Source organism: Panthera uncia, chromosome A2 (genome assembly GCF_023721935.1).
Source record: "Panthera uncia isolate 11264 chromosome A2, Puncia_PCG_1.0, whole genome shotgun sequence".
Lineage (NCBI taxonomy): Eukaryota > Metazoa > Chordata > Mammalia > Carnivora > Felidae > Panthera > Panthera uncia.
Window position 1 is genome coordinate 157,961,369 of NC_064816.1, and position 24,653 is coordinate 157,986,021.

General features: G+C 38.8%; 1 protein-coding gene across 16 annotated transcripts in view; it reads right to left on the reverse strand.

The window, feature by feature from the left end:
• KMT2C (lysine methyltransferase 2C) overlaps positions 1 to 24,653 on the reverse strand; it is a 284,617-nt gene that overhangs the window by 94,526 nt on the left and 165,438 nt on the right. For all 16 annotated transcript variants that reach the window (XM_049643093.1, XM_049643079.1, XM_049643080.1 and 13 more), the window contains 5 exons: positions 16,263 to 16,432; positions 15,654 to 15,805; positions 14,487 to 14,600; positions 13,629 to 13,706; positions 10,218 to 10,930 (listed from right to left, as the gene is read on the reverse strand). In XM_049643093.1, the coding sequence (XP_049499050.1) occupies positions 10,218 to 10,930; positions 13,629 to 13,706; positions 14,487 to 14,600; positions 15,654 to 15,805; positions 16,263 to 16,432 (1,227 nt within the window). The remainder of the gene's footprint in view (positions 1 to 10,217; positions 10,931 to 13,628; positions 13,707 to 14,486; positions 14,601 to 15,653; positions 15,806 to 16,262; positions 16,433 to 24,653) is intronic.

A 24,653-nucleotide genomic window follows, 5' to 3' on the forward strand; every position in this document is an offset into this window, starting at 1 on the left:
CTACAATTTACATTAAATATTTTATTCTGGTTGAAACATCAGCACAATGAAACCTACTAGAAATTAAGGTTTATATGACATTGACGTTGACTCATGAACTTCAACTATAGATGCAAAATATAAATAAAAGTCAGTTAAATTCTAAGAATTAACACTATAAGAAACCATTCAGGGATTATTTTCTTCTAACAATTATCACTCTACTGGGAAAGAGAAATAACCTTAAAGGATGTTATGTACACCTTTGGCTATAAACAACCAAACCAGTAGGCAAAAAAAAAAAAAAAAAAAAAAAAAAAACTCAGAACATGAGAAATCAACAGATACATTCGCTTTAAATTGTGGAAAATTAGGTTGCCATCTTAATATGCAAATACCAGTATAATCCTAGCATCTGACTTCTTTCTGCCAGTGTGACCACTGGTTGTGGTTTTGGCTTTTATTTGTATTTAGAGGGCTATTATCCTTACATTACGTAAATCCAAGGGACTAACTTGTACAGTGAAAAATGTTAAAGCAAATTGTCCTAAATTTGCAAATTAAAATGCCTAAGATACTTGATTATTTATACAAGAAACAGTATCTTATTAAAACAGTTAAAATGAAAGTAAGACATTTTACTTTTTAATAACCACATTCAGCAATAACCTGAACTAATCTGATGAAGTCGCTCATTAGCATAAAAAAATGCCTACTCCACAAAGATAACATTTTAAAGAAAAACACAAAACAAATGTCAAACAATAAATAAAGAACCTATTTTGAATTAGGTAATTCGATAATGCGCACTGTAACTTTTACCAATTAAAGGACCCAAACTTAAGTAACACATTACTTACCAGGTTTCTAGAATATTATCAAACAAGCGGTAGCCTATTAATCACATAAAACTACCACCAGGAATTTAAGTAATCAACCAAAAGAAGAGCCTGACTACCCTTTGGGGAGCAGATAATTAATGCACTAACAGTATTTTGAGAAAAACCACACAAGGGAGGCACTTGTCTCACTTGTAATTAACCTACCCTCAAGCTCAGTGAATGGCTCTGCTGAATTTACTGACACGTGAATTACCTCGCTTTCCGCATCAAATCAACTTGCCTCTACACCTCTGTCTCCTTTCCGGCCGCATCAGGGTCTCTGGTAACCACTGCGTCGCCAAAAGTCACGTCTCTATTCTCCTTTTACTCCAACTGTCAACACCTACGTACAGCTCTGCTGGCTTCCGCGCCGCACGTGTGTGAATGCTCCTCTCGGCTCCCTCGCTGACCTTTCTGGCCGCCGTGCGTGTTCTTCCTCCCGCTGACCTCCAGAGCCTGTGTTTCCCGAGGGCTAAGGCCGGGACGCCTCTCCTCTCCGTGTCTCTTCCTCAACGGTGTGATCTTTCATGAGGGCTATAACCACTTGGCATGTTGCGGTCTCCCAAACTCACGTTTCTGATTCCAACGTGCTCTTGAAGACGGCAGTGTGGCTCTCAACTTCCTCCTCAGCACTTCCATTCTGTCGCACCAACGCTCTCAAGTTGAGCACGTCTCCAGTGTCTCCCGTGCCCTGTACCGTCTCACGATCTTCCCCATCTTCAGAAATGGATGCCAGCCCCCGGGTCAGAAACCTGGGAGGCATGTGATCTGTTCTTCTCCCCCATCACTCTCCCCTGCCACTCCTTCGATCCAAACCATCCGTGACTTGGGCACTTTCCACCTTCAAGTTTTGTCTGCACCCACGCCGCTTCTCTGCACTCCCACTGCCGGGCCCGGCCCTGTCTGTCGCCACCAGCTCTCACCCAGCCTGCCGCTCTCTACCACTCTCCCTCCCCTGCCTCTCCCTCGAGTGCTCCTCTACACAGAGGCCAGAGGGACTTTCCAAAGCTGTCGATCTGACCCGAGCAAGTCACCGCCGTGTTTTAAACCCTCCCAACAGCTCCCCGGTTCCTGAAGTGATGGTCTTTCTCACTGCCTCTCTCCAACCTCATCTGTGTGCCGTCCCCCCCACCCCCCGCCCCGCCACGATCGCTATGCCCCAGCTTCCCTGGTTTCCTTCAAACATGCCGAGCTCTTCGCCAATAACAGGGCTACCGACTCAGAACAACGGCCAGCTCTCCACCGGACGGCTTTTTCTTCGGATTCTTCAGGGATGGCCTCAGATATTGCCTCATCAGAGAGGACTTTCGGCAGCATTTCCGTGACATCTTCACCTCCCTGACGACACTCTGTGCCTTTCCTCACTGACTGAAATTTGGGGCCGTATGTTTTGTTGTTTCTCATTATTTAGTGATAGTGGGGGCGAGAGATATCTAAACTTAGTTCTCTCAATGTTTTCAATGGTTTTTCTCTGACGGTAGTTGGCTACTGTACAAAATTCCTCTCGGTGGATCATCTAATGTCGTATCAGGAGACAGCTCTTAAAACATACCATAAAAAGTCATACTCTCAAATAACACGTTATTCACCATAATTTAAAAGTTAGCTTTGATGCCAACATTGTGTCTCATTTTAAAAACATTTACACTTCATGGAACATGGATGAAGAAAATGAAGGGCTCCATAGATCAAGAATGTTTGGATGCCATTTCAGGAATAATTAGAAAACCATTCAACTGCTATGAAGAACTTATATAATAAAAGCTTGGGTAATTACATTATGAATTTTAATAAGTATATTATCATAAGACTTTGGAAGATAGATTGTGTGCAATTTTATAGCAACTGGAGAAAAATTATGATTATACTTAGATGTTTTGACAAAGAAGAAATTACCTAATATATTCTTTAGACCTTAAACCTAAAATACAGCTATAATTATCAACTTTAGTTATAAATTATCCTACACATCTCAGCTTGATGAAAACTTACACAGACAATTCGGAGGTCAGCTCCCCCGTCTACGGAAACATGGTTTTACACCATCATTATACTTGACTGTATACTTGTTACATTTGTATTTATTTGTTGCCATTGGACTATAAGCTAGATGAGAAGAGACCATTTTTCCTGTTCACTGCTACGGTAAGCATTCAGTTCAGTGCTTACTGAACATCCATTTTTTCCATTGCACATTTCTCTTTTTGTATGCATAAATGCATCAATAAGTATTGTACTATGAAACACACTAATTCCTGATTCCCCCCATTAGATGTAGCCTACAATCCTGGATTTCCTCCTTAAAAAAAAAAAAAAAAAAAAAAAAAAAAGGTTACCAATCTATCCACTGCACTGTTACTCCGAAACTACCAACTGAAGGAAAACCAAAAGGGCTCAAAATGTTAGCAGACTTTACATTTTAAAGAGAGCTAAAGATAAGCCATTTGCTACCAAATTCTATAGAAACTTAAAAAAAATACTACTTGGGTGAGATTGAATTAGAGTCTAACAATAATTATTGGACCCCAAACCTGTTTAAAGTCGGTATCAGGTAAGCTTCTTTGTGCCTCGAGGCCAATTTCTCAGGTAAATGTATCAACCAAGTAAATTATACAACTGTTACAAGGACTGGGGGACAGGAAAATGGCAATGAGAACAGCAAGTAGAGAATAGGTTATTAAGGTCAACTTTCTGTTATAAAAAGCCCAATCTTGTTGCTGGCTGTTAAATATGATCAATGTCCTAATTAGAGCCCAAGAGTATCCTAATCTACTGAAAAAGTTTCAAGAGGGGCCAGAGGTTTGGGGTCTCCTGGGCTGACTTCACACTTCTAACTCATCCTTGCTCGGGTCCAGCCTCACCCAACACGCCATGCAAAACCAGGACTGCTGTTTAAAGGATGAGAGAAAGTGAACATGATGAAGAGAGAGCAGAAAGGACAACCGGCAAGAGACACAGAAAACCCAGCAAAGCTTGTCATTTTTTTTTTGGCACATACATTCACTCGCGTACATTACAGCCACAGCAACAAACAACTCATTTTTATGACTTACAGAATTCTTTTCACATAAGTTAAGTCTCATATACAAAACTGAGTTCAACATCAAATGGAACAAGGAATTTAGTCCTGATAGTGATTTGATAAGATACGATAAAAGTACAGAAACAGCTGTTACCAGCGTTAGCCTTCAATAATTCAAGAATGTGAATCTGGCCGGCTAGCAATGGTTTTGGTAATGGCTTCAGAAATACCACAACAGACACAAGGAAGCCAAGAGAAAAGGGATGCTGACACCCCAGAGGGCTAGACACGCTTTAGGTTTAAAACTACAGTCTTTCAGGGATTCAGAGCAGCGTCTCTTGGATTTTCGCCCGCACAGCACGCAAGCCTGAGTTGAGTTCCCGCACGCCTCCTCTGCTTTTCCACGGTGCCCTGGGCTTCCTCTACGGCAGCACATGTCACACACAGCATAATTAATAGGCTGTTGAGTTCTAAAATCTGGGCAGCCATTATGTGGCTTTGAACTGAAGACACCTACTACATGCCGAATTTACTGTGACCAGTGTTTGACTCACTCAAGGCCTAGAGTTGTTTTCACTGCCACAATGCAGTACAAGTAAGCAAGCATGAGTCAATCTGATTCGTTTTCCAGAGGTACATTTAATACACGATTGTTATATCCTTCTCAAGTCTCCATTTTCACAGAATATCTGCATTACTCTGCCATTCAGGAAAAAAAGCAGGGCAGCACCACCACTTGCCAGGGGCCATGTACGTGTTACTGTTAACTTCCAACAACAGCCATAAGATGCAATTTTACAGATGAAGAAACAAGACAGTTCTCAAGGTAACGTGCTTAGTCTCATACAGACAATGGCAGGAAGGATCTGAATCCAAGTAATTGTACTATGGAAACGCTCATGCTGAATTTATATTAATCTTTCCTAGTATCAGTTACAGTGAAAACTGATGCAAACGATACAAAATACTTCTTCAAAGTCACTTTTTAAAAAGGCAGCACAGTACTTAGAATAGAATGTAGGTGGGAAACCACTCTTGGGATCTATACGGCATCTTCTATTCTCCATGAAGAATGAATATATATCTATATCTGTATCTACTTGCTAATGAAACCTTTAATAGGTCCTAAGACAAAGTATCAGAAATACAGGTTTTACTTTATAGGTATCCGAGAACGGACAACTAAAACTATCCAGGGTAACTTATTTTCTTTAAGCAAATGCCACCGTGTATATGCTATTATCAAGCGATGCTTCAAAATTCAAATTTATTGGGGCGCCTGGGTGGCTCAGTCGGTTAAGCGTCCGACTTCGGCTCAGGTCATGATCTCGCGGTCCGTGAGTTCGAGCCCCGCGTCGGGCTCTGTGCTGACAGCTCAGAGCCTGGAGCCTGTTTCAGATTCTGTGTCTCCCTCTCTCTGACCCTCCCCTGTTCGTGCTCTGTCTCTCTCTGTCACAAAAATAAATAAACGTTTAAAAAAAAAAATTCGAATTTATTTTAATTAAAAGCTGGATATGAAATCATTTAACAGGAACCGAACCTCTATTTGGACAATATGACTTACACATCTGCCTTTTCTTAACCTAAAAAACAAAACAAAAACCAGCAATGCTTCTTACTAAAGGATTTGTGTTTACAAAGCAGAAATGGTGTCTGCTATTTTAAAAAAGAGAGAAAAAAAATGCTTCCTTGTAATGAATTGTTGACAAAAGTACAATCCTCTACCGCTCACCACTCTGAAGGTTTGTTTTTCTCTCACAGAGTAGATTATGAAACTGACTTGTTAATTTGAAACACTTCATTTAAATTGTTATTACATTAGACAAGTATGTCATAAAATTCTATGGTTTGTAACAAAATTAGTTAAATTAATAAAAAATTAAAAATCCACTTCACAATGTAATGGAAAAGTGGTTACGGCACCACCTTTGGAAACCCACTGTACTGAAGAAATTTCACTTTCGCGGGGAACCCCTCAATAAGTATCAGTCTTAGAACTTAACAGAAATTCCTAAGTTTTCCATATATATGATGTTAGCAACAAAAAATGGAGAAAATCAAAAAATGAAAAAGTTCTTAGACTCTGAAATTTTTCAAATTATAATTGAGCACTTACATTTACTTTTATGAAGGACAGAAAATACTTCAGTAAAATGTTTTTCATAGGTTCAATAACCTCTTTCAATACTAGCACTTAATACCTGAGTGTCTAAGGCAGATCAAGTCATACATATGACCGTATTAGCTATGTTTCCATAAAATAAGCTGACACGGATAGGGTGAATGACAGAAGACAGGCTGAGATCACTATTATCTCAGAATTTCTGAATTACAATGGATAAATACAAGTGTGGAATAAGAGAAATAAACAGAAAATGAAAAACCCGTTACATTATTTGATACGCTGAAATAAAAAAAACTCCCATCCTATTTTCCACCACTTTTTAAGAGCATTTCTTGTGTTGTGTTTCATGCGTTAACGATAACAATGAGGAGCCCATGTGTCTAATTCAGGACTCTACTTCCAAGGGTAAGGAGAAAGACGCCAGTCAGAGGCCATTTTAACGGGCAGGGTGGGGTCATCACACCGACATGGCTGTGAAGCTCCCCAGGAAATTACAACATGCAACGAGGCCCGTAACCACTTTTCTAAACCTCGGGCCCCAAGCGAATATACCTATGAAGACACTGAGAAGTGAAACGCTAAAATATACGTAGAATGAATAATTTCAATAAAGGATGAAGGAAAGAAAAGCCAACTGGTTCACTGGGACGATTTCTATGAAACCCTTTCCGACTGGCTTCCTGTCAGTGTTCCACCAATTTCCTTCTCCTAACTACCTACCATGTCTGTAATTCTTCCTCCTTTGTGAAATCCTGTGTCTTAAGTGAGGAAGAAAACAAAAGAAAAAACTTTTTCTACCCACAACCATATAAAGAATATAAAGAATATAAATCTTCCACATGAAAGCCACAATACAAACTCGAAACTGCAATTAATCTCATCTAAAGGTAAAATAATCCTGTATAGATTCCATGTTCTGTGCCCTGACATCTCAGATTCAGAATAGTGATTTATATATCCATCCATACTCCAGTATCACTACATACATACTCCTATCTATATACTACATATGTGTATATACAGGAGTATATGTGTGTACATACGTATGGGGTATACATTGTTCATCTAATACATGTTGGGAATACTCAGTGATTTGTTGCTACAACAAATGCTTGTTTGTTTTTTACAAATGGTTTTTATAATCTGTTTTAAAATGTGTCCTATGGGCAACTGGAGGATGCAGGATATTTCTTCCGTCCTTAAAATTAGTGAAAGTATAGCACCATTTGTAACTTATCAATCTTAAACTCAGATGGTATTTCTTTTTAAATTTAGCTCCTTCTGGAACTAAAATTTTCCTATTTTTATAAATGCTTTTCCATGCATTGTCCGATAAGGTGTCCACTAGTCATGAGGCTAGTAAGTAAGCACTTCTAATGTACTTGGTGGGAAACCAGATTTTGAACACTGAGCGAGACAAGCGAACGTAAAATATCCCGTTAATAATTTTTATACAGATGAAATGCTAAAATATTTTTAATACGTTAAGTTAAATAAAACATTAAAATTTATTTTATCTGCTTATTTTTAATTCTTAAGTGGACTACTAGAAATTTTAAAAGTAGATACACGAGGCTTGCATCATATTTCTATCGCATAGCACCGGCTTACCCTTCTACTGACGAACTCCTTTCTCCAGAAAACATTTAATAATCCAATCATTAGCTGTCACATCAAATTTTAAAGCTTTCACATTTTCTGTTTCTAATTATTCACTTAATTTCTCAGGAAATTCTTAGAAAAGCTCACATAAGGTTAGAAAACCGTTAAGATAAACATAATGGTCTGACCACTGTGATACAGAATTTAACTAATGAAATGTGCAGTTCTTTGGTTAGGATAGCCTCCACTATCCTGGTAAAGACCAGAGTTGATGACACTCAACAAAATATGGAAAAATGCTAGTGATGTTAACAATCAAAACACAGCTGGACACCAAAGAATCTTGCTTGTGTCACCAGCACTGCCATGAACCTGCATCTCACTTCACAGCCAATCCCCACTGCCAACAATGTACAAAGTAAACACTAAATAAAACCAAAGATACAACACAGGAATGCTTGATACTAAAGACATTCACGTAACAGTACGATGGGCTTCAGGATTTCCAACACAAGGATATATACCGGAATATTCCCTCGAAGTTAGGATGGCAGTACCTCAGCAATGATAAAAAATTAAAGAGCTATCTTGTTCTAGCCGATGCATCCTCCCCACAAAAACAGTAGTACCTTAGCAAGCTAAGAATCACCAAGTGAAGGCTGTTTGCTCTACAATGAAAACCAAGCTAATGGGGAGATTAAACCCTCCCACAAACTGCTTGTGAGATTAGCAGCAAATTACGAGCAGTCATGAGACAAGGGCAACTCTACAGAAAGCAGAATACCACCAGAACTGGGGACTGAGAGAGAATACGGCAGAAGCAAGAGCAAGTATGAACATATGGGTCATAGAAAATGGGATAAACCTGGAAGACAGTCTCACACACACACGACCACACTCAGACTCACATACACATAGATTTTGGAATACAAGTCAACAGAAAATAAACCTCATGGTTTCTCAGTTGGAACAGAAGTCTACAAAAAAGGAGAAACAGAGTAAAATTTGACAGGAATATTTATGATGCGATATCCTTAAAGAACATAAATATTTGAATCAAAGTTCAATTTGAGGCTCAAAGCTTCATTGCTCAAGTCTTTTCAGAGCCCAAACTACATAATTATTATATAACAATTATTTAAAAAGAAGAAGAGAGTAAGGAAGAGGAGAACTGGTTTCAGAAGAAAAACCTCTCTTAGCAGAACATGACAGAAAATACTCAGACAAAGACACATACGGGGTGTCTTAGTTTACTGGGCATATCTTTGCCACAGAGAAACAGTTCAGTCCCACAGGGCAATTACTTTGCCTTGGGTGTGCAAGTTGCTGTCTTTAGAAACTAAAATACATCTGGAATTTGTTTAAGGGAGACTAATTCTCCCATTAAAATAAAATCCTATTTTTCTACTTGTCTTGGGATTCCAAAACTGGATGATCAAGATGGAGAGGATACTACTCCTACAAAGTCCAGCTGTAACTGTTTGAAGCAATTCAAATCGCCAAGACCGGAAACTTCAGGCTGCCATTGTGACTAAGCACTTTTGCACCGCTTGATATCTTGCCATTTTGCAGCAGCTTCAGAAAAGAGAAATTTTGTCGATTAAATAAATCTTAGCTACAGTGTCTTCGCTTTGCCTTGTGGTTAGTGGTTCACTTCTATACCACTTAAAAAGAACTGCAGTTTACCCTTAAAGGGTAGAATCCACACTGCTTAAAAGTCATGGGAAGAGCTCCCCATACTTCCTAAAGATCAACACTGCACTCCTCTAAGATTTTTCCATGAAAACAACTGAAGTCCTAACTTGGGGTGGGGGTGGGGGGTGAGGAGACCCACAAAAAAACTTAGCAATTAACCGAAAAATCAAAATGAGGAATTCCCACCATGAAAAATTCCCTTAGTAAATTATGATGCTTAAGCAGTTAGAAATAAGACAAAGAAGAATATCAATGAACAAATACAGTAGAGGGGGAAAAATAAAGGTTATTTAGAGTATACCTAATGTTTTACTGGATCTTTTTTTTAGACTCTATCATCACCATGGCACAGAATTTAAGAAGACTTTTAAGTGCTTTCTATTAGAAACTATAATCAAATAGGTTGCATCTGTATGTCCCAACTAAGTGGAAACTCTGAATATGATCACTTCAAGTTTAACAAAGTAGGCTTCATTAACAGCTTCTAAGAAAAAAAAAAAAAAAAAAAAAAAAATGGCCAGGGCGCCTGGTGGCTCAGTCGGTTGAGCGTCCAACTTCAGGTCCGGTCATGATCTTGCCGTTCATGGGTTCGACCCCGCGTCCGGCTCTGTGCTGACAGCTCGGAGCCTGGAGCCTGGAGCCTGGAGCCTGCTTTGGATTCTATCTCCCTCTCTCTCTGCCCCCCTCGCCCACCATGGCCCTCTGTCTCTCTCTCTCTCTTTCAAAAGTTACAATAATAAAAACATTAAAAAAAAATTTTTTTAACAGCCAAAACACTTCAGGATCAGCATTACATCTAAGTTCTACCTGAAAATAGGAAAAGATTACCCTCCAAACCCAAGCTCCACATACGCCTTATTGTATACAATTGATCCACCATATTTTTCTGTCAGTATCATTAAAATCACCCTACCTGTTTGGACCGAGGTCTACCAGGAGAAAATTTTCTTTTGGTAATAGCTGGTTTACCCATGCCAATTTTTGGAGTGACTGAGATGTAAGTCGTTGGCATAATGTTTCCAACAGAAGCACTGAGGGTTGAAGGGTAGCTATGCAGTGTGTCCTGGGAAGGCAAGTCTGAAGAGAGTGGAGAGGAAGACGCATTTGCCTTGCTTACGCCTGCCGCTGACGAAAATGACAACTCTGTCTCCGATGGTAATTTTACAGATTTGTCTTCTTGGCATAAACCATCTTTCACACAACTCTCAACTACAGGGGCCATTTCAAAGTCCATAAACGCAGCGGAAGATTCAGAACTTTCTTTCCGTTCCATCACTTCTGGTACCCTTTCTACAGCCAAATGTTCCTTAGAACATAAAGAAGTACCTTCCTCACACGGGGACCTTAGGGCCTCTGGGGGACCAGTGGCAGATTCAATGGACAATTTCGGAGGCCGTGATTCTTCTGCGGATGCCAGCATTTTGGGTTCCTCTAGCTGCAGATCCTCGTGCCGCACAGCGATCTGGTGTGTGAGGACGTCAACGTTTTCTGTCACTTCCATTTTGTTTTCATTTTGATTTTCATCACAAATATGCATCACTTTAGAAGACATTTCCATTTTTTCACTATCGACTTCTTGAGAAATCTGATTTTCCAATGCAGGATTCATTTTATCTTGGGAGGATTCTATAAAATTTGGAATATTTATGTTAATGTACTTATAAGTGTAAAATTTTCTAACTATGAGTAGACGTAGGACATTAATGTCTATAGCTTTATGGCTTAAAAATAATAGGCATGGGCAGTAAAAGGAGAGAGAGGGGAGACAAAGGGTTTCCAAAACACACTTATACTTAAACCCTGAATTAAATCAGAAGGTATTTTTCAAGAAAAACAATTATTAAGTTAATTAATAAAGGCCAAAAGACACCAGGATTTATGGATTAGAACTGGTCACAGATCAGGCCAGAAAACTTACAAAAATATCACTTTAATAGGATCCCCAGAGTTTTAGTTAACTTCTGGTAAACATATTAAAATAGAATTTCTAATATAATTCTATTAAACATAAATGATGTTTTACAATTTGAACGTTTTCAAAAAGATTCACAATTTGGTAGATTAAGTTACACTCATTTCACAGCCAAATAAATGAGGCTCATTGATCTTACATGAGGTACCCAAGTAAATAAGTGCCTAGAATATAAAGGTATTTTGCAATACCAGGCCCTCAGATGTAAACAAAGCTTCTGCAGTCTCAAATGAGTAATGATCACAGATAGAAAAGACTGATTTTGCTTATTAGCTGCACCTGCCAACATACACATTTTTTAATATAATCTTTGCTCGTCATCGATAATCAAACACTCAAAAGAAAATATATTGTCAAAGCTAAACAAGTCAATAAACATAATTATATATCAGAAATATCTGAAGTCACTAGCTGATAAATTTTATTTATTTATTTTCAATTTTTTTTTTTTTTAACATTTATTTATTTTTGAGACAGAGAGAGACAGAGCATGAATGGGGGAGGGTCAGAGAGAGGGAGACACAGAATCTGAAACAGGCTCCAGGCTCTGAGCTTTCAGCACAGAGCTGACGCGGGGCTCAAACCCACAGACCGTGAGATCGTGACCTGAGCGGAAGTCGGCCACTTAACCGACTGAGCCACCCAGGCGCCCCAACTGATAAATTTTAAATCAGAATGCTAGTGTGCTAACTAAGCCTTTAACCCAAACTTGCCTAAAAATAAAGTCAGAGACCCAATTTACACGAGTCCTAAAATGGCTCTATACAGGAAGATCACCGGATAAAAACCACTTATTTCAAATACTATCTAGGTAATTTCTAAGTTACATTAATTGAGATATTAATTTCCCCGTTTACTATTTACTATGGTGACTGTGCTTTATCTTCTGATATCAAAAGGAAATCCTACTCCTTATTTCTACTCCCTGAAAGACTACAGTTCAGTATAAAGGAAAAATCATCAAATAACAGATCTGATCATACCAAATATTTTTACACACAAAAATGCTTCAAAAATACTTAACAATTTAAAAAACAATAAAAAAAAGATTTTTAAAACAAAATTACATATAAAAATGAGAGAACACTTAGGGGTTTAAGACCAAAGTACCATCATTTGAGTGACTCCATGGAAAACCTCATCCTAAATGCTACACGAAGCCTAAACTATGGCTGATGAAAGTCCACCCCAAGTGCCCCTGACAAAGAAGAAAACACGCAACACACTTACAGATCCCCACTATATTCTTTCTGTTCTGTCCTAGGCAAGAAATATTAAGATAAAAATGTAAACATTCTTAGGGTGCATGGGTGGCTCAGTCAGTTAAGTGTCTGACTTCAGCTCAGGTCATGATCTCAGGGTTTGTGAGTTTGAGTCCTGCATCAGGCTCTCTGCTGTCAGCGCAAACCCCACTGCAGATCCTCTGTCCCCCTCTGTCTGTCCCTCCCCAGCTTTTGCTCCCCATGCACACGCTCTCTCTAAAAAATAAATACTTTAAAAAAAAAAATTTAAACATGCTCGATATCCCAAGCAATTCTATTATGCTCCACCACTAGTCTTATTTGAGGATTTTAACTTGCTTAATAATGAACATTTGATTTAGAAACTCTACAGAGAATATAACCTCCTTTAGAAATCTACTGCCAATAAGGGGCGCCTGGCTGGTTCAGTTGGTTAAGCATCTGACCCTCATGATTCGTGAGTTCGAGCCCTGTGTCAGGCTCTGTACTATCGCTTCTCGGCCTTTTGGCTAAGATCAAGTGCAGGCTCTGTACTGACAGCTCAGAGCCCGGAGCCTGCTTCGGATTCTCTCTCTCTCCGACCCTCCCCCGCTCACGCTCTGTCTCTCTCTCTCTCAAACATAAATAAACATTAAAAACAAAAATCTACTGCCAATTCTTTTTAATTTTTTTCATGTTTATTTCTGAGAGAGAGAGAGAGAGAGAGAGAGAGAGAGAGAGAGAGAGAGAGAGAGAGAGAATGAATGAATATGAGAATGAGAATGAGAATATGAGCCGGGGAGGAGCAGGGAGAGAAGGAGACACAGAATCTGAAGCAGGCTCCAGGCTCTGAGCTGTCAGCACAGAGCCCAACGTGGGGCTCGAACTCATGGACTGCGAGATCATGACCTGAGCTTAACGGACTGAGCCACCCAGGCACCCCAACTGCCAATTCTTTTTAAGAAAAGGATCACTTAACTAAAAGATTTCATTACTGTAATGTATATACACCAATAGTAAACAATTCTTTGGGATACTTCATTTGAAAAATTAACTTGATAATGACCCAAATCTGCATAGCAGTCATAAAAATATTATGTTGTAACTCAATCAAAGTAGAAAGTATGCTTACCAGAAATGAGAAGATCATGTGTGTCGAGACTTTCTGGTGAATTACTCTTCAGCTGCTCTTCTGTATGGATGTGAACTGCTGTAATGACACATTTATGGAATCTCTAGCAAGCAGTCAAAATTCGTGTAACACTGCTACCTCGATAGTAATTTCAGTAAGATTTTTATTCCACTGCCAAATGCCAATTATCAGTATAAACACCAAACATACTACTTAGTAGTAAGTAGGGTATGATGATGAAATCAGGAAACTGATGATGCACTATGACAAGATTTATTATTACAGATAGCTTTGTCTTATTTTTTTTTTTACTTTACATCTTATGTAATTATACCTTTTAATGAAAGTTGTTAAACATAAAACTCAATCCCCCCCAAAATCTGAGGCTTTTTATGTACACAATCTATATAACATAAAATTTCACATAAAATCCCAGACTGTCAGATGAGCCCAAGATTAAATTTCATAAGTAGTTTTCCCCCAACCTTGTCTCTCATTAATTCTAGATTCTCTAGTAATAGCTATTATCAATCTTGTAAAAAGCTTTATTAAAATATCATGGAAATAACTGAAATGCCCTCAACAGAACCACTGAGACCATCTGAAACAATAATTTTTCATTATCCCAGCACGAAACATCGCACAATCAGTAACAGCTCTGGTTACTAAGTAAGTCCTTTCCCCTATTAATTTCTAATGTTATTTGACTAGAAAACTCCTCTCTAAAACAATTTCCTAAGTGACTACACTTGTAGCTCATTTTTATTTAGTAAAGTTTTAGTGTATGTTCACATATTCAACGTACATATACATTTTCTTCAGAAAACAAATTATGTCCATTACCGAAAACATTCTTACCATCTGGAACAATTCCAGGTGTGGACTCCTGACCACTGATGTCTTCGTTAACTACTTGCTCCGGAAATACCATATGGTCTTCAGGTCCTTCAACCTCCATTTCATTATTACAATCTTAAGAGAAAATTATTTATTCTTTAGCTTAGAGTAAATTTTCCCTGATTTTTTAACTACATAAATATGACTTTCCTATGTGAGAGTAAATTACCACCCAAAATGCCATAAATTCTTCCCCACGCTTTATGTTTTTCAACCAAATACATATCATGGAAACTATGAATTAAAAGGTTACTGGCACTTTATTATTTTAAAAGGATATTGCACAACTGTATACTGATGGCATCTTGGCAAAAAAACATTAATAATTAAGCTGCATCTACTTAAACTTCTCATAGATGATAAAATAGGACTTTATAAAAGTCACCGTATTGATGAACGTGAAAAATGGTCTGGTAAGCAGATCTGTTTTCTTTACCACCAAAAAACTCATTATTATGTTTACAACCAACAACAGTATACTACTAAAATTACCTAAGCAATAATTTTGATCTGGGGATCAAAATATATGAATTAACATTTAAGAAGGACATTACAAAACTAAAACTTGTGGGGTGCCTAGATGGCTCAATCGGTTAAGTGTCCAACTCTTAATTTCAGCTCAGGTCACGATCTCACAGTTCATGAGTTCGAGCCCCACATAGGGCTCTGCACTGAAAGCTCGGAGCCTGCTCAGGATTCTGCCTGTCTGTCTGTCTCTCTACCCCTCCCCTGCTTGCTCTGTATCTCTCAAAATAAATATAAACAAAAAACAAAAAACAAAAACCACTAAACTAAACCTTGGAGTGAAATAATCCCAGGTTATAAAGTACGAACTAGGTCATATTGCCAAACACTGACAACTTCTGTTGGCTCCAAGAGCACAGCTGGAGTAAGGCACACTGGTCCTAGAATTCGACTATTAGGAAAAGGGCTGGAAAATAGCTAGATTTGCTGTCAGCCATCAGATTCAGAGATGACCCAAATCACCTGCACATTTAAATTAAAGGTTGAGAAATTAAGAGTAAGATGGGATCTGATACACAGGATTCCCTCATCATTACTAAAATAATGCATCGGTGACTGGTTGGCACAGTATCGTTAAAAAGAAACAAAAATTCTCAAGTTTACCTGTAGTGACTTCGGCCATCTCCACTTCATCACCTGGCTGTAAGGGGTCCATTTCAGCAGCTAAATGTTTACAATACATGCAGATATACTCTTCTTTGAACTGAGACTCCAGCTCGTGATCTGTTGGTTTGTCACATTCTAAGTGAACCCATCTGCAGTGATAAATATATTTAAATAAAATTTTCTAATTTAAAGACAAGTTACTATCTTGGAAAAAAAAGAGGCAATTGCTGAAAACGGAGTATAGGAAGGGTTAAGGGTAATAGAAGAGAGGTTGTAGGGGTTGGCAACTGGTGAAGGTTCTAGAAAAGGAACTGGCATTTTTAGATGTCATTCAAAGGTGTTCACATGTTTTTACTTCCATATCTTTAAACTATTTCCTCCTTACTTTTCCCTCTCAATGCTCATTTCAGGTCTTTCGCCCATTCCCTTCCTTCTGCCTTCCAGACTCATAAATATGTAATTTCATTTCATCTTTAACAGTACTCAGTACTAAAAGGATTACTGGAGTGATAAAAGCTTGGAGCGCAAAGATATATGACAGCACAAATGATCGTGTGGATAGAAGAACTGACAAAACACTTCAGTGGGAGAACTGTGTCTTCTTACCTCTTGCACATATTACAGTGAAGCATGTCTTTCTGCAATTCTGGATGGTAGCACTTCCCACAGAAAGGACATAAGTTATCCTGTTGTTGGTAACAACTGTCACATACCAAGCAATTGTGGTGCCACTGAGAACTAGATCGTGTGCCACACTCTACACATATTCTGCAATTCTAAACACCAGAAAAAATGAAAACAAAAACAGTTTGTTATGCATTTGTATTGCAGTTCTGGTGCGAACCTTTTTGAAATCAATGAAACATTCGTACATTATACATTAAGCTTTAATTTTCTTGACACTCGTTTAGGATGTATGTTTTTGAAAAGGCAGTGTGTTTTTGAACATCTGAGGAGACATCATTCAATTTGCACTAAAACCTCCAGGAAAACATAAATAGGGGCTAGAGACATCCAAGAAAGCATAAATAGGGAAGGAGGAAAACCAAGAACATAGCAACCCAAACTTCAAAAAAAAAAAACAAAAAAAAAACAAAAAAAAAACAAAAAACAAAAAAACAAAAAAAAAAACCTATCCCCGAATCAGGAGGCAGCTTCTGTGAACTAAGTGTTCGACTCTGTGCTGGGAAAACACACCGGTACTTCATCTGCCTGTCGGTGGCTCAGGAACTAAAAACAAGAATTCGCACGAAAGAACTATCATGACCCACTCCAAATGACCTGGAGTCCAAAAGTGTGAACGTAATCTCTCCACATCAAAATCCAATTCCGGCTTCTCACATTTTCAAACAGGAAGCCCTATCCTTACCGAAGCAGGACTGGTTACAGAGCACAAGGCCTGCCAGAAGCCTGCCAAACTCTCTCCTACACCTTTAGCCAACTTGTCTTAAAATCCTGGGCACACAGCTGATAAATTGTGAGTTCTCGTTATCCACCCCAATTTTCAATCTAAGACACCAGAAACAAAAGGAATTGTACTTTCTGAGCTGCTGAGTATGAAAGATTTGCCGATCAGAAAAAGAGAAACTAGCATGAACCACAAATTCACTAAAGTCTTACAGTTTTAAAACAAATATGCTCATAAATATTGAGGCAAAAATCCTGAATAAAATATGAGCAAATGGAGATTATACTAGATATGCAAGAATGGCTAAATATTAGAAAATCTATTAATAAAATCTGACATATTATTAGGTCTGAAAAGAAAAAATAAATGACTGCATTTCAACAGATGCTGAAAAAAACCTTTGGAAAAAAAGTAAAGCCGTAAACAAAAAAAAACAAAAAAAGAGAGAGAGAGAGAGAGAGAGAGAGAGAGAAGAAAAAAACCTCTTCAGAAAAATAAAAACAGAGGAGTATTTTCTAAATGTGATATACATACATATCCTGATCCTAAAGCCAGCATTTTATTTAAGTGGAGAACCCTAGAGGCATTCCCACCAAGGTCAGGAAGAAAGCAAGGATGCCACCCTACCTCGACTACTATCTAATTAACCTGGTTCTGAAGCCAATGTAAACCATGAAACAAATGAAAACAACAGGAAAAGAAACAAAACTATCCCTGGATGACAAGATAGCACTTGGAAAATCCTAGAGAATCAGTCATAAATTCAATAAAAGAACTTAACAAAGTCGGACATACAATTTTGGGTTCAAGAGGTAAGAATTAACATATTCACGTGTACATAATTTATAAATAATGAATTTACACCAATGACTCCAGTTCTGACCCCTCCCACTGAATTCTTGCTTTCTCCCATTCATTTTGTATCTGTATTCTTCTCTCGTCCCAACAACACCAACACATTTACTCAACGGCTCAAATAAACAAACCTACCTCGGTTTGCTCTCAGTAACAGATTTTATTCCCTTTTTATTTTTTTAAAAATATATAGGATATCAACATACTTTCAAAAGTCAAAGTTATATAAAAAGTTCTACTCAGAACTGTCATTTATAATTATACACATGTGTGAGTACAGGCACATTTATTTGTATACATATGTGTGTGTGTTTACACACGATGTATTTCCTGTCCCATCTGCTGAAAAGACAAAGAAACAAACACACCCATAGCAATGAGCACATCTTGCACCCACTTTCCACCAAAGGAACCGGACCCACTTATGGAAAAGTGGGCTGATTCCCCGGGCGGAGCAGGAAGGTGTACGATGAGCTTGGGACATCTTGTTATGCCAAAACGTAATGGAAGTATTCAAATAAATGGTGAGGACATGTCACAAAACCATAGAAGCCAGCCTGAAGAGGCCACCAAGGGCAAATATGGGACAATCTGAGTGTAAAATGAATTAGGTAAAGAATTATAAATTACTGAAAATAATGGAAATTTCTCAATGTTGACAATAAACAAATAATTGTGGCATGTAATAAAAGGGAGAGTTCTTGCTTATAGTAGAGTGCAGAGGGCTGACTGGTAAATGCCAAGAAATGCTAGGGCTACAAAAGCATCCCTTTAAAACCAACAGGTAAAAATGCATCAAACAAGGGTTCCTAAGGTCTTGGAGGAAATATCCTAAAAATGCTCTTGGGAGCAAGATATTCACATGGTCTTAACTATCTTCTCATATGTTTTATTACATCGAGAGAAAAACAAACAAACAGTGAAGAAGTTTGACAGCAGCTTAACCAAATTATCAGAATTCCCATCACCTATGAGGGTGAGATCAGCACCACGTGCCTCTAGCAGGGATACCCGGAGAAGGGCACATCGTCACTTATACAGTCATCTGACCAAGAACACGTGACTACCTAATTATGAAGAAGTATTAGACAAAGGCAAAATGAGACAAGTTCTACTTGGAGGAAAAAAAACAAAAACAGGTATGTGGGGAAGAACTCTATTCTTCAAAAATGTCAGTATCGGAAAGACAGAGAAGGGCTTAGGAAAACTTCCAGATTAAAAGAGTCAAAGAGAGAACTAAACAGAATACCTCACCCTAGACCAGATCTTGGAACCTGCATGGGAGGGGGCGAATGCTATATGGGATGTTAGATCAAGTGACAAAATTGAAATATGGATAAGAGATTAGATGAAAATACTTACACTGATATAAACATATGAAATTGGTAGCCTGTGCTGTGATTCTGTAAGAATATCCCTACTGCGAGGAAATACACACTGAAGTGTTTAAGGGCAAAGGGGGCACGGTATATATAACAACCCTCAAATGGTTCAGGGCAAAAAAAGAGTTGGGGGAAGGAGAAGAAAGAAAGAGGGTGCACAATGATACTGAAACCCTAACAACGGTAAATCTTGGGAAATGGCATATGGGTGTTTTTATTTTTCCAACTTCTAAAGTTTGAAATTATTTCAAAATAATTTTTAAAAATGCATGACGTGTCAACACACAAGCATTCTTGACAGAGAAACTAGAAAAAGAACCTACCCGACAATGACTGGTATACAATAAAGTTCCTAAAAAGACCACCCCCGTCTTCAGAGCCCCCCATCTTCAGCGTGAGCAGCCTCACTAGTCTGCCCCCTCCCAAAAGGCAGACCTCGAACCTGCAGCACAGTGCCTGACATACAGCAGGCCTCCCAATGTTAAATAAACGAATGAATTATGACAAAAGACTACAGACATCTATGAAAAAATTTGACAATTGAGAAAGAGGATCATTCTCTCAAGCTGCACAGTGGATAAGACTTCCTGTGGAAAAACTCCACGATGATTATTTGGGTACTTAATTCAGGCATTACATGGCACTTTACAGGCATCACCTCCCTAAATCCAACACCACTGTGAGGGAAGTTCTACTCACATTCTCTAGGGGAGAAAGACTGGCTTAAGGAAGTAAAACACTTTGCCAAAGATCCTGTATTTAGTCACTAGAAGAGTGGGGCTGACTCCCCAGCCTCATCTTTTACCCACGTTGTAATACCTCCACAGAGCAGAATTAAAACAAAACTATGTATTCTCAGCAAGATTATACACGATTCAGTCACTGTGAAAGAGCACGGCAGACTATTACAGACGGCAAATCAGGAAGAGAGCAAGCAAGACAAAGATAAAAGAGAACAGCGGCAAGAAATACACCCAGACTTCTGAAGACAATTTTCCCAGATAATGAAAAACACAGCAAAGATGATAATGTTTCCTTATTTTAAGAAGGAAACAAAATTACTAGATGTTACTGAAGATTATTTAAGAGACTGTAAAGATGGCAAATGTAAAGAGAAAAAGAAAAAAAAAAGGCAAAGTTAACCAACACTTCCTTAGACCTTTTCTTTGGCCAGACTAGAGACTGACCGTGGTCAGCACGTTCCAGGTAACGCTAATTCATGTAGAACCGCAATCAGATACAGTCTCAAAACAACTTATTCCGAGTAACTGACAAAAACGAAGATCCCAAAGCTCTTAGTAAAAAAAGGATTTTAATTAAGTGAATGTCTTAAAAGAAAAAAAAAAGGAAAAGTTTTCTTCTGTGATACCACAAACTGGGGGGGGGGGGGGGGGGGGTTTCCACAACATAAAAAAGAAAAAGTTATAAAACAAAGTAATACCAAAACAACTTCTTGTGGTAGTCTAAAGGCAACAACTGTCTCTTTCAGATATGCAGGATTTCAGAAAAATGACTATTCCATAACCAAGAATCCAAACAACTGGGGGCTAAATGAGACTGGAATTTATAAAGAAACGACATTTTTTGCAAGGAAAACATGACAACGTTTACAGTCTTAATATAAGACAAAGAAAGGAAAGGAAGGAAAATTTCTCACTTCTTCATTTTCAGTAATAAGTGGGAGAAGAAAACATTTATACTTTCAACATCTATAACTCAGCATTCATAAAATAAGATTCTTAACTGCAAATTATTGCAGGAAATAAAAGGAACAGAAAAACAGAAAGGAAATCAAAAGAACCAATTTGTCTTAAAATAGCCAAGCATCTCAATAGCAACCATTAATCTCAATAGTTAAGTCTATTAAACCTTTCAAAGAGTACTTTTAAAATGACACAAAATAAAAAGCTGTGAAAAGATACATTCAACTGGCAAACTAAAGCCCTATAAGGCCATATGGCCAGGCAAACAAAAGTAGCTGGTTCCTTGCATTCACCCCCTCCAAAAAAAGGCATTACACAATAGAGTAGCTTTACACTGATAAAAAGCACAACATATCAACACTGACCTGACCCACTTGCTAGAGAACAACGACAAAATATTAGTTTTGTTTATAAAAGAAAAAGTAAACTACAAAGAAAAACTGATGAGAAAAACTGCAGCGGTCAATTTTATGTACATCCTGATATGTTGTGGAATCAACTAGTCAAACAACAAAAAGGACTTTATCTGTATGAAATTAATAAACACAAATACTACACCTTAAAGTCACTCTTTGTGAAGAAGAAAACTACACCGGTTAATTATTGGATCAAATACAATTAGAGCAGAAATTTACATGCTTAAGTATGACTTAAAAATAGATACAGTGATTAGTTCAGATGTACACAGAGACAGTAACAAATACAGCAAATTCGAGTGCAGCCAAAGCTATAATCGAAGGTAAATGTATAGTCTTAAATGTAATTTTTCTCCTTAGAAAAGTAAAGAAAACGAATTATGAATTCAACTTCCTATTTCGGAAAACAAAGAAGGCAAGTACAGGTACGTAAAGATGAAAGCATAAACATACAAATCTGCCGACAGCAGGTTTTTTTCTGTGGCCCAATAATCAAGACGAGAAAACAAGCGAACCCAGGAAAGCGCGGGCCCTGCAGACAGGAAGGAACCGGAATTGCCGAGAGGCCGACTGCAGCCCCACCTCGTCGGCCCCCAGGCCCCGCCTTCCGGGAGCCACACCGGAGGGCAGTTACCGCAGGATCTCCGTCCCCAGGGAAGAGGCCCCTCTCCTCCTAGCCCCACCCTCGGGCGGCGGCCCGGAACTCAGCGCCCACCGCCCTGGAACCGGGAGACGGCCGCAAGTTCCAGGTGGCCCAGACCTGCGGTGGGCGGGGCCTTGGCGCAGGTGCTCGGCTTCCTCCGCGCTCCCCCACCCCCTCACCCAATCCTCGGGGTCCTACAGGTGAGCTCGCTCCCCTTTCCAAGGCCTTCCCGAGACAGCAAACAACCTCCCACCGCTGCTGGGCCAGCACACCTTTCCAGCTTCTAGAGGCAGCCTCAGGCCGGTTCTAGCTCACAGCCTGCAGGCCAGCAGCCCAGGAAGCCTCCACCTGGAGCCTGACCCCTCCCCTCGGATTCCGGGGCCGTTTCAGCCACCCACCCACGCCGCCCCTCTGAACGCCGCTAGGCTGAAGTCGAGACAAACCTGGCGGTCCAGAGAAGGGCCGTGCTCGGGTAACGGGAGCGCGTTTCTGTGCCGAGGGGACAAGAAAGTGAGGGTGCAGGTAGACCACAGATGCAGTCCTAGAGGGCTGTTTTCTGAAAATTTGAAATTTTTCATAGAAACGCGAACAACAAAAAAAAATTAACTGACCTCCTAGGGTCACACAATGCAGAATGCAGATTTTAACACCTGCATTTAGCTTTTGTATTTATCAAGTGCGTCAAAAGTGTGTGAAAGATGCAAGATTTTACACAGTACAATTATGGCAAGAATGAGCTGTGCGGACAGCACAGGGCGCCACAGAGCCAGCAGAGAGGGTTCCTGTCTGCATATACATCGACTGGCTACAGTTAAAGGGCAAACAACACACCAGTAACTTAAAATGAGGAACTTCTGTTCCCTATTTTAGAAATAATTGGATTGATACCTCATTTAGTACAGATTTCAACTGTACCACAACGGTGCACTCATGAACAAAAAGCTATAGTTACACCGACACTTCATTACATCTATTGTTGAAGGGCTGCTTGTTGGCACTTCGAGGTCTGATTATTCTGAGCTAGTAAACATGGTCAGGACATTATCAATACTATTTTTATACAAATACAAAAGGCATTCTCTGTATCAACGTTATTAAAGCCAGAGGAAAAGCTTACACACTGAACTGAGCATGAGAAAATATCTTTCTTTTAAACCCAATCCTGGCAATTTAGTTTCAAAGCAAAATTGTAGGTCAGATTAAATATTTACTTTATACTAGTTTTTTTAAAAGGCAGTGTACATATTGAAGATAAAAAGAAAGTTTACGCCTAGCTTCATGTCTGTTCTATAAAACTGAGATAATAATAATAAAAACTCAACCTGGGGGATGTATAGAGATGGCCTATGGATCTAAAGTCTAGTTTCTTAGCATCTACACACTCATACCAAGTGAAAATTAGATAAGGAATATTTCTTAATTAATCTAGAAAGAAAAGCCCTGCTCCTCAAGGAAGTATAGTCTGACAGCATAGGGAGACAGCATTATATATGGGATAAAACATGGGAAGACAGGAAACCTCAGAGGCACCTGGGTGGCTCAGTTGGTTGAGCGTCCGACTCTTGGTTTCGGCTCAGGTCGTCATTTCACGGTTATGGGTTCAAGCCCCACATTGCACTGTCAGTGCAGAGCCTGCTTGGGATTCTCTCTCTGTCTCAAAATGAACGTATTTAAAAAAAAAAAAAAAAAAGACAGGAAACCTGAGTTTTATTCCCTATTCTGCTTCTACAAATAAGTAAACTTGGACAATTAACCACTAGGTCCTCACCAGCTCTCATCTAGAATTTATTAGTTTACCCATATGAATTTCAAAGGAAGTACATGAACTACTTTTATGATTGAGCCATCCTAGAGAATATCTAAAGAAAAGTCACAGTAAATACTGTTGATAAATATCTTCCAAACGGGGAAAAAAAAAAAAGTTAGATTCAGTCAGTTGAGACTTAAAGAGAAATTTGATCTATCCTTCTAGTTTCACTTGAAGCGTTTAACTATTCTGTGCTTCCGTGGACAAATACTTCTAAAATTTGTTGTTTACCTGGTAGCGTACTGACTCTGCCCAGTAGGTAGAGTTGCCAGCCAACCCACAGGGTTTAGAGATGCAGAGGACAGAGCCTCAGTGAATTCCTCGGGAAGCTTAAAGAGACCAGCATGGAACACCTCAGGGTCATAAAGATGCAAGTAACAAAATAGATGGAAGAAGGGACAATCACGGACTAAAAGACTACCCGGAAAAAGTGGAAAAAAAAAAAACTGAAAATGCATCTTAAAGTTGTCATAACCAGGCAGAAAGACCAATATCTTCAGCAATGAAACAATGTCTACAAGACCTCCTCTGACTCTCAAAACCAAGAGAAACGTTAAACATCGTCTAAAAAGTAAAGATCTAATAATCACTTACTAAAACTACCACAGGGGAGGGACAAAATATGAATATATACCATATGATTCCAAATATTTAATACAAGTGTACTTACACCCATAAAAATGTGATGTGCATATGAAATCACTACACAATCACCAAAATGTGTGTTTTATCTGTGAATTTTAAGTTACTGAATTTTAAAACTATAGCTCTGTGTTTTCAGTA